Raw genomic sequence first — 15,760 nt, forward strand, 5'->3', positions numbered from 1 at the left:
GTGATTAAATACAGCTTTGTGAATAAACAGAGAGGAAAAAGAGAGAGAAGAGGAGGAGGAAGAGGTAAAGAAGAAGAAGTAGAGGGAGGAAAACAAAGAGAAAGACTGCGACAGGAGAGGACAATGCTGGCCTCTCCTGTTCTTCATGAGTGGGTAGGAGCAGATCTGACATGCCCATACAGACCTGAGGTAAACAGATGCACAGGCCAGTAAGGGTGTGTGTGTGTGTGTGTGTGTGTGTGTGTGTGTGTGTGTGTGTTTAAGAGTGAGGGAGTGAACAATGCGTTTGTACATGCGCTACATATGCTTTTTTACATTGTGTGACTGTACATTAGGTTGAGACGCCATCTGAATGTATGTGAACACATATGCACTGTGTGTGTGTGTGTGTGTGTGTGTGTGTGTGTGTGTGTTCAGGTTTAAATTTCAAGGTGGTGACAGGTCAATTGCTTTGTCAAACATGCCTGTACGGAGAGACGTACAGACCTCAGGTAGCCGACTGTCAGTTCCAGTTTTACTCACATCGACCAGCCTGGAGGCACAGAAACAAATCCCATAATAACACGGAGCGATGCAGTTTCCTCCTTATGTCCAAATGAGCTGGCCGACAAAACCGCAAACGAATCAAATTTCAGTGAAACCATCTCATATATGAGCTTTATTTAGCTTCGACACAGCTGATTTAACTGCCAGTACAGGAGTCACTTAAAACAAGATGAAACTCCACTTTAGACTTTTATCAGACTCGTTTATCAGAAGATACCAGAAGATATCCAGAACTCTACGTTCAGAGGAGTGTATATATCTCTCTATCTACATGTATATACATACTGTATGTGTGGTGTGCTTGTGTATCTGGAGGCGAGGTCATTGACGAGCTTCCATCACACTTTAATGAATCCATCATCATCATCGTCTTAGCATTAAAACCCCACAGACTTAACTTACACGCAACTACCAAGATGGATATGCTGACTGCTTTGGAATTGGTCCAGTCGATGGTATCAGCCAGAAGCTGCAAAACAGGCTACAATGGCTGCAAGGTAAATGCTTGAGGTACTCGTCAAAGCACGTCCACTAAGCGTAGTGGTTTTGCCACTGGGAGGCTCAGCTTGTTATTCTGAGCATCTGATAGTATTACAGAAAGGATCCCTACAGAGATGGACCTGGAAGATGGAATCAGAAACAGCCACTATCACTCTCTTCAAAGCCACCAGACTCCACTGACAAAAACAGTGATTTTACCTCGCAAAACGCAGGAGTTGCTGGTCTACCGCTGCCTTGATTGGTTAGTTTGTATTGTTGTGTGAGTCCCGTGTTCTGTGAAGGGAAATTACTTTAATTACTGCCATACAAATAACAGAATTACCCCTTATAACTAATATTTGATGGCTTTATGTTGTGAGGCTTTATGACCTGAGTCCAGACAATATGATGATGTGATTACACATGTCGCACACACACACACACACACACACACACACGCTTGGAGAGAGTGGTGTTGTTCTGTGTGAGTCAGCGTGCAGAGGCTGGTGCCCTCTGACTGACAAACTGTCTCCTGACATCAATACATATTAATGAGTGAGGGGCTCTCCCTTTATCGGGCCACAGAGGTGAAGGAGTTCATCATTCAAACAGCAAGTTAACGCCTCCTCTAGGAGCATTGCTTAAAGCCACATTCTGGCCTGGATTAGTTTCTCCCGGTGACATGTGTGGCTTAGTTCAGGCAGCCTAAAACCCACCTGTACACACTACAGCTCAGCAGGCCAACAGAACATAGTTGTGTCTCATTTCCTGAAAAAAACTCTTCTCAAAGTATTTGTGCTGTTGCACTGCAACATGTTTTAAGGTTTGTTGGACAGAGACCTATGTGGAGATGTATGATATTTGCATATTAAATATTATGAATAAAAGAAATCCTGAGAGTTTACTGTTACATTTTTATTAAATTGATGTTATTTTGAATTGTTCCTTCCTCTGTGTGAGCAGAGGGGGGAGTTATGCCATTAATTTAAGAGAGGAATAATTCAACAGGGAAATCTGTGAGGTTTTGCATGACTTATTTGAGCCTGTTGCAAACCTGGCACCATTATCATTCAGTTTTTTGTGACAAGAACTGGTCATGCCTGCAACAAAAATGTGACCCATCGTTCAAAGCCTAAATACTGTCTTTAACAATCAGTAGTGATACTAAAATGCAGCGTGATCAGTCACAAAGGGTTTAAAGCAGAGCTGGATGTCAGGATGAGTTTGACAATACTAGATGCACTTCACATAGCAGAGATGTCCTGTTTTGTACTGTTACTTGTCAGGTATTTAATTCACTCTTAAGCCAAGAGTAGGCTGTTTCATCCATAAACACTCTCTCACTAGATTTCTCTGAAACTATGAGCGTTCACTAGAAAATGATCCGACTTTCCACACTGACTCTGCTTCCTCGCTTCAAGGTGTCCCAGACTGTTTCTTTGCAGAAACATGTTTCGTGCTTTTAGATACAGAGAGGTGGAGGCGAGAATGAATTAGAAGAACTGAGGAAGGATGAAGGGCAGAGAGTGAGGGGCCCACAAAGGGGACACGGAGGACAAGGAGCGGGGTGGTGGTGGTGGTGGTGGGGGGGACCTCACATCAAAGTTGTGTCTGGTGGTTAGAGATTAGGGACCGCATTGCAAGAGGGGATTGTTCGCTCCCCAAAGGGTATGAACATGAATGTGTGTGTGTGTGTGTGTGTGTGTGTGTGTGCTAAAGGGGGGCCAGCTCCTCAGGGTCTCTCACTGGGGGCTGCATTCCTTGTCTGTCATGTACTTTATGGCCCCTTCCAGAGCAGTTCGGGCCCTACACTTTATACATTGTCTACTTTGTGGCCTATTGTACAGGGTGAACTCGGAAGGCACGCAGTACACAGTATATCATCCACTCAGGCCGGGACAAGGAGCAGTGTTATGTGCAACAGTCACAAACTATGAAGATAAATAGATGAACATCACTGCTACTGACACTGATCAGGAAGCACAGTTTTGCAGCTGAACTAACCCCAGTGATACACTGGTATGGTAAGAACAAGAGTTACTGGGAAATATGGCTACGTACACTAGAGAACAGTATGACATACGTGTGTTGTGATCTGATCAGAAGTCACAGCGATCCCTGGCCCCACATGAAAATGATCCCAATGACTTCCACCCAGTGAGGTGTGTAGATTTTAAGTGGATGGAGGAGAGAAAAAGTTGCATCACATCAAGGTGTTACAGTGGAAACCACTCGTACGACAGAGATCACTCGCTTATACGGCATCGAAAAGCCTGGGAGTCATTCCTTTTAATTTTTCGTTAGTAGTAACATTTACTTTCCTCCCGTGATACTCGGCCTCATGGTTACCTCTCTAGGTGAGGCCGGTGCTGCGAGCACATTGAAGTCATGATGGGTAAAAAAGTTGTGGAGTCTGAAAACGGATGCGCAGGGGAAAGCACCTGTGGTTGAGACCGCCCTTATCAAATGGTTTGATAACGCCCGGTCACATGATGCACCGTTGAGCAGTCCATTGGTGAGTCAATAGTTTTCAGTAAATAGCAAAGCTTTCCATTTCATTACTTTGTATTCATGCACTAAATATGCAAATCAATTAGATGGTCATCTGCATGATAAACAAAGTATTTTTACACCTGGGCCCTAAATGTTCTGGGGTTGAAATGACAGATGGGTACATAAAGCCTCCACCTGCAGCTGAGAACGACCCATGATGACTGAAGTGTAATCCTTTGGATGCAACTTCCCCCCCGTCAAAGAGGGTCCACTAAAAGTGCTTGTTTTTAGCCACTGACAGGCTCAGATTCTGATTCCAAGTGTCTAAACCATTATGGAAAGGATCCACACAGAGAGAGAACTGTAAGATCTGCTTGGTTTAACCAGACACAGCTGTTATATCGCTCTCCTCAAAGCCACTGACAAAAAAGACTAGTTTCACCCCTCAGAACTGTGGATTTACTGGACTAACGCCGCCTTGACCGGTTAGTTTGTTTGTGTTAGTGAGTTGTGTTGGATCTGAACTGAACCTTTAAGACACCTTTCAAATTTTAAAACAAGTACAATTGCTGTTGCAGCTGACACTGGCCTCTAATGTGATTCTGGTGTAAGTGAAGGAGGGCAAAATCCTGTTTACTGCACTTCTCTCAGTGTCTAATTGTGAACAGATAACACCCCACGGATGGAGAAGACACATTTGGCACATTTCTAGAGAGAAGCCATGACCAGCTCAGAGTTCAGGTGGTGACCAAACAATCTCAGCCTCTCCTAAAGCGCTTTTAAAAACACCACTCGGCCTCCATCATTGTTACGACAAGTGACTGGACACCCTGTTTAGTTCTATCACAGCCTCTGGACAAACGTTTTTCACAAATTGCATCAGTTACAGTCAAGAAAACACAACTTTGCGACACAATTGACAAATTATTATTTTCATCATCCATTCATCTGTTATAACTGATTAAGTATAGAGGATCAGAAAACAGGTAGAAATCCATCTCGAAAAAATGAGAATTATTGCTGTTTTTGCTTAAAAATGGACTCCAGCGATACTTTAACTATCAAAATTGTTGCTTCTTAATTTTCTGCAAGTTGACGAATCAGTTCATCGACTTCCGCTCTGGACGTCTGTCTTGTCTTATTCTCTCACTCATTCTAAAAACATTGATTACGATGAAGCAGATGCTCATGTGTTTCAAACTAAAAGATCTACAGATCTACACTTACATAACCTGAATCAGATTTATTCTGCTTGTGTACTCGTGGTGTGTTCACACAGGTTGTTCTCCAGTTTGCTCCCTGCTCATACTAACATTCTCTAAATAGGCAAACTGTTGCCAAGAGATGGTGATAATATGCAGGTGTAACATTCAGTGCGGGTCTGTTTTTTTTCATTTTGGGGGTTATCTGAAAGGCATCCAATAAAAGACACGACAATGAATCCTTACAGGACTTACAGTGTATGAATGCATGCGTCTCAGTGCCAGTGGTTGTCGTTCACACGGTAGACTGGTGATTGCGAATGTGTTTGGCATTTGATCAAAACTTTTCATCATCTTATAAAATAAAAGCGTGACTCATTTATCTCACGATGAGCTCCTCCAGGTATTCTTGTTAAGAAACCACCCATACGAGCATCACAAGTGAATGGAGCCGCTCACTTTTCAACATTTCAACATGTTACGGTATGATTTTAAATACACAAAACCCCGTCCAGAGAATGGACTCGTGTCTCTGGGGGTTAATACAAAAGGACCTGAACTCCAGCCTGAAGATTCGCTGCTTTTCTCTGTTTCATATTACTGTAATTTGAATATTTGGGGGTTTTCAGGATGTTTTGAACTCTGAGAAAGCGTGGTGGGTGTTTTTGATTACGCTCTGTCACTTCATGCACTATAAATATAGTTGTAGATATGATTTAGATTAACTGGCAATGGAAATAAAAGTGAATTGCAACCCTAGTCCAGATAGTGACACTTTAGTGACACGGTGATAAATAATTGATGGATACGGCAGACATGTTCCTGTTAAAATGTCTTGAAGGCTGAATGTGAGGCCAGCTGTTACAGCTAGTGCTCTTGGTGAGTAAACTAATTGTGTTGGTTGTCCCATCAAATTATGTTATAAAAACCCAAAAGTCACCCGAAAACAAAAGCGAAGAGTGTGTTTTAGGTATGTGTTGGCTCACTGAAGCCTTTTTGGAGCATGGGGAGGTCCACCTGGCACCTGAATGGTGTGAATTCATTCTCACCTCTAGATGACTCCTATCCTTCACTTTCTATTTTAAACATGTGCATGATATGAATGGGAATACTTTGATCAGTCTGCAGATGTATTTGTCCACAGCCCTGCTGACTGCAGTGACAACAGAACCATGATCCTTGAAGGAAGTGCAGCCGGTGAGCCTCCACCGTCAGGACGCGCTCACACCAGGAAACAGCCTGTCGTCAGATCCCAAAGCCTCATGCAGGCAGCCCAGCACGGGGGTCATCTAAAACCACCGCCTGTGAGCCTTAATAACGGCGCTACACCATAAGCTTACAGATAGAAGGTGCGATTGCGCACAACAAATGGCTTTAAAGTCACCAGAAGCAACCTTGGAGTCCTCGCAGAGACTCTGATAACAAAAAGCACTATCAAGTAAAACTCCGAGGCTGCAGGCGCGTTGAGATCACTACTGGAGGAATGCTTTCTGAAACTCTCTCTACGCTGCAGCCACATCGGGTCCGACATCCCCTCCGTGCAGCTCGGATCGCCGCGCACATGGGCGACAAACTTCAGCGGTGCGCGATGGAAAGAGGGAGAAAAGAGAGAGAGACGCTGCGTCCGCGCGCCGCCAAAACTCTGTCAAAGCACGTTTTTTTTAAATTTCTACTGAGCGCATATATATGTGAGCTTTGAGTTTTCACTTGCCTGCAATAAACACCCCCTACCACCACCACCACCACCACCACCCCCCGGTGAAAAACTTACATAATCATCCACGCTGCTTGCACTCATCCGCGGAGGGGAAATGTGGAGAGAAGACGCGTCGGTGCTTGTTGGGTGGAAGTTGTGAAAAGTGTCTTCGGAAGAGTTGGAAAAGTTCAGCCTTGAACTTGTGGCACGAATCAGCAGTCGGTCTCGTCCTCTCACAGGAGCGGATCACTCTGTCGGAGCATGCTGCTGCAGATCTCTGCCTCTCTCTCTCTCTCTCTCTCTCTCTCTCTAGTGTGTGTGTGTGTGGGTCGGCCCAGCTGAAGTGAAGCCTGCAGAGTGAGAGAGGGCAGAGGAGATTGGCTGATCAAACCTTTCTCAGGTGAGAATGTCCACTCCCACTTTCTGTCCACAAAGGTCAAAAATGTGAATAGGAACTACCACCAAGAACACCCCCCCACCCCTCCCTCTCTCCCCTCCCTCCCTGTAGTCAGTAAATCATATTTAATTGGGAAAAAAGAACAGACTTTTTCTTTCCCCCCAGGGAGAAGAACCACGGTGTTGCTCAACAGAAACTACTACTACTCTACTTTTTTCATAATGCTGTATGTTTTTTGACGTGTTATAGATGGATGGATCAAACCACGTGGGAGCAGGACTCCACAGTATCAGTGCTGACCAGTAACAGTCACAAGACATGCTGATTCATCAGCGTGTGTTCAGCTGGAGCTGGTTGAGGTGGAGAAGATTTTAAGTACTTTATACACTGTTAAACTACCCATTCATCAAAGTAACAAGTACAGAGACACGAGATGAAAATACAACTACCTCAAAATGTACTTAAGGTACTGAGAAAAACAATCTTAACACAAAAGATAGTGGTCTGTCTGTTGAGCTCTAATTAGGTTAGATGACAGGAGTTCAGACTATAAATCAGGAGTAGCCTACTAGGCCTATCAGAGGAATGTTCTTAAAAGTAAAACCCTTTCAGAGAATCAGAGAAGCTTCACTTTACAGCCTGTGGTGGAAAAACCATTTGGATCTTTGAGTAAAGTTGAAGCAGAGGTACCACAATGTGCTATTTCCTGTTATAAGCAAACGTTTTGCATGACCGCTTTTTATTGAAGCAAAAAATGTACTTAAAGTCCAAAACTAAATTGCTATTATAATGTATTCTGTTATAACAGGCATATTATTGGCTTACAGTTCCTGGTGCATTAATATATAAGCAGAGCATATGTGGAAATGTACCTCTTGTTAACTGCTGTATAGCCGTTACAGTGTTTACAACAAATGGCCATATTTTACAAGTTCATGAAATGTCCCTGTATGCATGTTACAACAGACACAAACCAGCAAGGCCGTCACAATGCAAAAACTCTTATCTGCAAAGGAAACAGAAGCTTCAGTTATCTGATGAATTTAATGCAGTAAAAGATACCATATTTCACTCTGAGATGTGGTGGAGTCAGTACAGAATCACAGACAATGAAAATAGTCAGGTATGCTTGTATTGCAGAGCTTTATTAGATTAGATTAGATTCCTTTTACTGTCATTGTAAATAAATACAACGAAATTCAAAGCACAAAAAAGTGAAACAAAACCATAAAAGTACAAAGATACAAAAACAACAAATGCCAAAGAATCAGTTTTGCTTTGTTTTTTTTTTTTTTTGGGTTTGCTTTATTATGTGTTTATCCCTTAAAAGCACAATTAGGGGCAAAGGAATGAAAATAAGCTCCAAGTCCTATATCCAATGCACCAGTTTCATTTTAATTAAATGTAATTCATGTGTTGTTCCTGTGAAATAAATGTATATCTGCCTTATTTCTCTGAAGTTCCTCATAGCAACAGCGCAGCCAGTTGGTGCGCATGCGCGCTGAAGAACCCCGGAAGTGGAGTCCACAACAGACTGGAGAGCAGCTGCGGCGCTTTTGCAGATAGAAAAGATGCAGCTTCACTTCACCAAAGATGTCTTGGCGGATTCTGTCAGCACCGACTTTCAGAACCTGAATAAATTCAACGAGCAGGTAAATCCAGCAGGTGTTGCCGCGACGCCTGGATTATCGCTCGGAAGGCTACAGCAGAGAGCTCCAGTTCAGTTCAGTTTAGTTCAGCTTAGTTTAGTTTAGTTTGTCTCAACTCTGACGTTTACTTGTCCTTCATGCTGGTGAAATGGCTGTCCTGGTTTTTGAGGCTTTTAAGTTGAATTACGGGATGCGTGGAGTTAAATGAACGGGAGTGTAGCTCGTTATCCAGAGGTGTCAGTGAACGGCTCATGAGAGTCATGTGACAGCAGGCTGGTGTCCACTGGGTCATTAAACACATCACTGCTTCCTCACTGCACCACACCACCTGTACAGTGAATCAAACCCTGCACAACCAGTACAGCACACTTCTATCATTCATCCAATAAGCTAAATTCACTGATCTTTAAAGATGCTGACACTATAATATTGATATTTTGGGGAATTAGCAAATCAGATCTTAGTACAGTACAGTTTTTTAACTTTTCTTTAACTTAGATACCTAGATACATGCTGAGCGGGGCATTTTTCAGTGTAATAACTTACTTGTTAGTTCTCTCTAATGAGTAAAATATGTCTTTGTAACACTGTTTCCCTCACAATGCCTTCTTTACTACAGAAACACCACCAGAATCAGGTTTATCACCTGTGCACCTATTTGCCAGGTTTGCTTTAGACTCAACACTCACTTATAATGAAAAGAGGAAACAGAAATAAGTTGGTAAATACGTGCGTAAATGTACAGAATTTAATGATAAAAGTGACGTGGAAACATTGAGATTCTTGTTCTTCTTTTGCTTGACAGACCAGGACGTCACTTAGAAACCAGACAGAACAACAGTTGTTTCGTCCGAAGGGTTAGTCAGTTACAAAATGTATCCTTCATTGATCCGGGAAAGTGTTGCTCTTTTGCTCCTTAACGCCAGAAGAAAAGAGCATTCCTGTGATGATCTGGAACGGCTTCACTGGATGACGTGCACGTCATTTAAAAGTTTGATAGATGCACAAAAATGACTGGCTTGTAAGTTTGAAGACAGGGACTATAGATCACCATCCAGTAAAAACACTTTGGGAAGAACGTAATGGACAAAGGTCCTTAAACTTAGAACTGATATTAAGAGCTGATCAAAGTGTGTTTTTCTCCAACGAACCAAAAACAGCTGAACATTTTTACGACATTAATAGAGACTTTGGTTTTTTTCATTTCGTACAGCAGTTTCTACGTCTGATTGAAATTCTGTTCCAGTTCTTGCTGGAGCCTAAAGAGGTGAGCACACACACACACACACACACAATTTTGATGTTAATGGGACTTTGGACTCAGTGCCTTGATAACTGAACCGAAGAAAAACATTGCTTTCTCTATTGTGTGTGTGTGCAAATGAATGCACGAATTTGTGTGTGTGTGTGTGTGTGTGTGTGTGTGTGTGTGTGTGTGTGTGTGTGTGTGTGTGTGTGTGTGTGTGTGTGTGTGTGTGTGTGTGTGTGTGTGTGTGTGTGTGTGTAGACAGGGAGGTTCATGCAGCAGCTCAGTGAGTTTGCAGGGGAACATGGCATGAGTGCTGGTCCCCTGAGGAACCTGATGAAGAGCGTCCTCCTGGTGCCACAGGGTGGGAAACACACACACACACACACATCCATACACCCATCCACTAAACAGTGTATTCTTTGAGACTTAATAGACAAACATAATAAATCACAGGTGTTAGATAGAGATAATATGGTGCTAATTGGGAATGTCTTCACTCAAACACATCATTCTTAAAGCAGGAGTTTGACTTTTTGGGAAATACACTTTCTTGTTTGTTTTTTTGCCAGTTAAATGAGAAAATCAGTACCTCTCCCATGTCTGTGCGCTAAAGATGAAGCTACAGCCTGCAGCCGGAAACAGCCTGGCTCAGTCCAAAGGCATACAATGCACATAGGGCTGTGGTGAAACACCACTAAATAACACTCCATATCTCAAATGTAAGAATGACAAGTTGTGGCACGTGAGCCCCCTGTGAAAAGCACAACACGCAGTACGATGCAGTACAACCTTTACAAAGCTGTAGAGGTGCTGCTAGGCCAACATTGTACCTGTGCACAGGCCATTCATTATGCTAAGCTAAGCTAACCACTGTTGTGACTGTAGCTTTATATTTATATTTAACATTATCTAGAACGATAATGCTGCGAGCATCCACTCTGGTGAACAATAACGTTCTGTGGGGGTGATGCCAAAAACGTTCCGTTTTATTACTTTACTGTGAAACTGCTCTGTTTTAATAGCGTCTTTAGTTTTGTATTAGTCAAAATTCATCCAACCGTGCCATCCATAGCACCACCTGTCTCGTATATAAATGCACTTGTTGTGAATTTTCCCACGGCGCTGACTAGAGTTCAGCTATAAAGTGACAGAAAAGCTGCAGCTGCAGGAAGTTTTCCATCTCAGTGATGGTGTTTCCCCCTTTTTTCTCCTCAGGAGCCCTGAAGAAAAACCTGACAGCCGAGCAGATCAAAGAAGACCTAGTGACATTAGGTACATATCCGACTCCTTCATCATCAGAGTCGATCACTAACGGTGTCAATTTGACAACAGGGGTTAAGGATAGCTGCGGGACAGTCTTCTCCTATGACCACCTGTCAAGCTGAAAAGTTTTATGAAGGTGGCACCTAATTCCCACGGCATTTCTACTCATTGTGACATTTTTTACACATGAAACCAAACCTGCTTTATCTGTTGATTCTTCAGGACTAAACGAAGACAAGGCGGCTCATTTTTCACAACAGGTAACTGTTCATAAATTCCTGCTCTTAAATCTGTTACATTTTAGATGTGATGAGCACAGCACCAGAAAAGCACATTTCCTGGTGCTGTGCTCATCATGCTGCCACTATTTGAGACATCAGTATGAGCAGATACATTTGAGGGGTCACCTGAAGTTCATAATTTATAATCTAAGGCCGATCTAGGAGTCTTCCTGACATTTGAATGTGTGTTTTGCAGTGGGGAGAGCACTATTCAGCACTGTCCAGACTTGCCATCAGACAAACTCTGATGGTCAACCAGCTGGTTGACATGGAGTGGAAGTTTGGGGGTAAGACGGAGCGAAGCCAGACGTCACACCAAATGTCTGCAGTTGTCCCTCCAAGCAAACCCACAGTACATATTCATGACCACAGGACTGTCTGACAGTCATTAGCATAGCTTTAGTCCCATTTAACTCCCTCCGCTGTGTACAGCTGATTGGTCTCTATCAGGCCTCAGTGTTTATTCATACAATGCTAATACACCAGGCAGGAGAGTCATTAGCATTATGTTAGGCTATTGTGGACCTGATCTTCATACTAAAAGGCACCGTTCACTTTATGAGGGGAGTGTCCGTGTGTGCTGAACTCCACTGTAGTTTACTTTACTGTTATTGAAATGCAAAAGCCTCAGCCAGGCAAAGAGACTGTGTCTCTGCATGTTAACAATGAGTCGGCTGGATCCATCCGCGTAACTTGACTTGTCTCAGAGCCAACATGGCCACTGCTGGCAACATGGCACATTTTACTGTGGCCTCTCTACAAAAATACCAAACGTCTTTGAAATCGACAAGCTGACTATGTTTGTGCGTGATGAAATTTATTTAGATAAAGTATCTGAATACTTCCTCCAGCATTACATTACACATAGTAATGTATTTTACACAACAGAAAACTAATCCAGCTTGTGGAAGTAATGAAATAGATCTTACTGATCTGGGTAATTCCAACAAGTGATCATAATCGAATCCAACAAAAGTGGCAAAATGAACTACAACCTCCAAGTGACTGTAATCTCAGTGTGAACCAAACAATGAACCGCAGTTTTTGTTTGTGATCTAAGTATCATGATGTGTTTTGTGACTCACAGTGACTGTCGGCACCAGTGAAGTACAGAAAGTTGGCAACATCTTTCTGCAGGTATGAAAGCTCTGTAAACACACACACACACACACACACACACACACACACACAGTCGCACGCGTGTTCGTTTTGTTTCGTTGAACACAAACTTTGTCCTGTTGCAGTTGAAACTTGTGGTCAGAAAGGGGAATTCCACCGAGAACGTCTACATGGGTGAGTGACCCTTTATTGTAACTGGCACAAACAGCACTGAAAAGTTAATGAGCACATTATTTATTGTCTTTAGCCGTCGGGCCTCCTGTCTACCTCGATCTGAAGCCGTCAGATCCAGATGTGTGGCGCACCATTAAAAAATACAGTAGATGCACGGGCTCAAATGTATTCTGTTTATGTTTCAAGTGAGCTGTTTTCTTCCTGGGGGGCAGGAGATATCAAGCATACTCATATTCAGAATCAGCAGGAATGCACAGTTTGCAGAAGCAATATTGTTTTTGATGCGTTTCTTGAATTTGAATTCCTTGAAAACTGTTTGGTTTTCAGTGATCTGGTGTTTCATCTGCACGATCACCCATGTAAACACAACATGTGTGAATATTTGATATTAAACAAGCCCATCGTCATATTTATGTGTCGTCTCCTGGTGTTTCACATGCCAAATATCTCCAGAAGACGTTCATGTTATGTCTTTGCTTCAGCATTCCTTACATGCATTACTGTTTTGATTCCACTTTCTACCATTGTCTTTACAGAGTTTCCATGTGTCTTTACATCTGTCCAATTTTGGTACACATTTTAGCTCAGTAAACGTGCAGGAAAGTGTGTTCACTGTGTGGTATTAGTACTTTTACGTCGGTGAATACTTTTAATGTTATCTACTCACTTCTTCTGGTTATTCCCAGAATTTCAAACTCTTCACTTGCAGAGAGTTTCTCCCTTTAAAGCACAGTTTGAAACATAGTGGTCCTCAGTATGCTTATCTGCTAACTGTTTGCTGTCGTCTTTCCATGTGTCTTCCAGAGTTGACGCTCCCTCAGTTTTACCACTTCCTACATGAGATGGAAAGAGCCAAGGCCAGCATGGAGTGTTTCAGCTGAGTCTGTGTGTGTGTGTGTGTGTGTGTGTGTATGTGTGTGTGTGTGCGCGTGTGTGTGTTCTTGCCAGGCTGTAGCTGCAGGGTTAGTTAGGGCAGTGTGTGGTATGTGCTACGTCATTTTGTGTGTCTGTGTTTGGCACTGACGGCCCCTCAGTGACCGAAGCTGAACACAGAAGGAAAATTGTATTAAGTGCCGGACATGCATCCTCAAATCTACCAATAAACATAAAAGAGAAAACTCATGTGTTTTAATGTGGGAATGTGTCATTGTGTTTCTTCTCCTGGCTTCAGCAGGGGAAGTGTTCTTTGAGAGCTGTGAATGAAGTCTGATATTCCATCAATGCTTTCTCCTCATCTGTTATTAAGATGAAAATTAAGAGCGCCCCAGAGGGGGAACTTTGGCATTTCTGTTGGGAACAAACACTGAAAGGAAGAAAGAAAGCTAACCTCACCCAGACCTGTTTGATCAAGTTCAGCCCTGTTGTTTCTTCGCTTGAATAATAATGTGATGAACTGATTTGAATTGAAGCAATATTACACACACACACACACATATACATTTACACACAGACCAATAGATACAAACAGATACACATTTTAGAGCTTGTTGACCTTTTCCACCCAAGAGCACACATTGCTCTGTTTCTCTACATGTTAATTAGCAGCAATAACAGATGAAAGCTGGTTTTAATGAGTGGCGATGAAAGCATTTATGGTCATAAATACCACATGCTGATGCATATAAACCTTGAGGCAGAGAGGCTCAGATGCATTTGTATCTACTAGTCCTCAACATTCCTCAACATATCTATCCAGTCACAATACACAGTGATTAGTGTAGTTGGTGTTTAACTGAGTTATTGGCCCTTTGGGATATTCTCCACATGCCTGTGACAGTAAATGTGGTTCTGTCTGGCTGACTTCACGGCGGCCTGCTCACTAGATATTAAATTCTCCCTTCACGAAGGAGAAGAATTTGTGTTTATCCTCACTGACATAAATGGGGTGAACAAAATAATAGAAACACGTGTCAGTGTAATATAAAGTAATTCAACGCCACCACAAACCGCTTCCTCCAAGATGATCATACAGTGATGATCAACAGCTTAACCAAACGCTGAGCACTTATAACCTTCATGAAGGTGGGATTTGTGGCAGTATTGTTGTGTCAGGTTAGATTTGTTTGGGCCAGGTGTACCTAGCAGGTGCCTAACAGGAACGCCTTCAATGTTTTTTTCTTTGATTTTACAGGCGTAAAACCTCTGCACAGTCATTAGACAGTAGATAAGGACAGTTAATCTGACTCTCTCGTGTGTGTGCTTAAAAAAGTTTTTAGTAAATAAAGCCTACAGCCATGCTGTGTGAGGCTGCCCATCGACCACGTGCAGTACGTGTCAATAAGTCATTTCTTTAGAGTGGGAAGTGGCTGTTTGGCTTCATGTGCCATTGAGCTGATTTTAAGAAGAATGACCGTAGCCTCGCCTCCAACACTGGATCCACTTCTCCTTATACATCCGTGGCTGAAGCAGCTGACAGCTCTTGGGACAGATCGGCAACTTAATGATGAGCAAAGTTAAAAGTAGTTTAAAGTTTAAGTTTCAAGGAGTTAAAGGTTAACTCTTTAAAAAACAAACAAACAGGGAAGTGAACTAGTTCATTTTTCATTTCATTCATCATTTTTGAGCTCTACATTGTGAAAATATGAACAAGTTATTTTAATTAATTTGTGTGAAGTGAACTTTGTGCCACCTCTTGTAAAATTTGAACTTGCACACTGTACCAGGTATGATATTGATATTATTTGTTTAACATGCTAAAATTGCAACCAAAGTTTTATTTTTAAAAACTAATATGGTCATATATAAAAGAGTATGTTATATAAATGAACCCAAAACAATTTAATTGATCAATTAACAGTATATTATTATGATGAGAATTGGTGAATAGGTCATAGTTTCACTTCTAGTGTGTAATGTTCATCAGACAGAGTTCGGAGGGGACAACCTGAAGCTGCACATCTTAGCTGAGGATCTTTATTTCATAGTTGTTCTATGTTTCTGTCTCTCTTTCAGAAAGCCCCCACAACCCACTTTATATTTCCTCAAACATGCATTTTATCATAATCATGAGCAAGATCAGACTTGTAACTGTCCCTTGTTTCGTACTATTATCCATGTCAGCAGTAACTCACCAACAGTTCTTCCCCTCAGGAAATGAAGTATGAAACACTTTGCCGTGTAGAACAACCCCCCCCACCCCCGCTTCTTTAGGTGTTTAGTAACAAGGCAGACTGTAAATTGTTTCCCTGTTATTAACAAGAGGTATTTTGAA

General features: G+C 42.3%; 2 protein-coding genes across 3 annotated transcripts in view; one reads left to right on the forward strand and one right to left on the reverse strand.

Moving 5' to 3' along the window:
- Positions 1-6,541, reverse strand: part of LOC139209415 (DNA (cytosine-5)-methyltransferase 3B-like) — a 32,998-nt gene extending 26,457 nt beyond the window's left edge. For both annotated transcript variants that reach the window (XM_070839120.1, XM_070839119.1), the window contains exon 1: positions 6,493-6,541. In XM_070839120.1, coding sequence (XP_070695221.1) covers positions 6,493-6,500 — 8 coding nt within the window. In that variant the 5' untranslated portion in view covers positions 6,501-6,541. The remainder of the gene's footprint in view (positions 1-6,492) is intronic.
- A 1,780-nt stretch (positions 6,542-8,321) lies between these two features.
- Positions 8,322-13,667, forward strand: commd7 (COMM domain containing 7). The gene is made up of 9 exons (XM_070839764.1): positions 8,322-8,466; positions 9,677-9,730; positions 9,971-10,073; positions 10,928-10,984; positions 11,198-11,235; positions 11,453-11,543; positions 12,344-12,393; positions 12,501-12,549; positions 13,354-13,667. Exons 1-9 carry the CDS (start codon positions 8,386-8,388, stop codon positions 13,428-13,430), a joined length of 600 nt encoding a protein of 199 aa, XP_070695865.1. The 5' UTR covers positions 8,322-8,385; the 3' UTR covers positions 13,431-13,667.
- Positions 13,668-15,760: the final 2,093 nt, after the last annotated feature.

The sequence above is a fragment of the Pempheris klunzingeri genome, chromosome 11 (assembly GCF_042242105.1).
Source record: "Pempheris klunzingeri isolate RE-2024b chromosome 11, fPemKlu1.hap1, whole genome shotgun sequence".
In the NCBI taxonomy this organism is placed as follows: domain Eukaryota; kingdom Metazoa; phylum Chordata; class Actinopteri; order Acropomatiformes; family Pempheridae; genus Pempheris; species Pempheris klunzingeri.

Bases quoted from the DNA above. Each gene is read 5' to 3' on its own strand.
- commd7 (XM_070839764.1), top strand. From the start codon at position 8,386: ATGCAGCTTCACTTCACCAAAGATGTCTTGGCGGATTCTGTCAGCACC. The intron at 10,074-10,927 runs GTGGGAAACACA...TTTTCTCCTCAG, and splicing joins CGTCCTCCTGGTGCCACAGG to GAGCCCTGAAGAAAAACCTG. The intron at 12,550-13,353 runs GTGAGTGACCCT...TGTGTCTTCCAG, and splicing joins CACCGAGAACGTCTACATGG to AGTTGACGCTCCCTCAGTTT.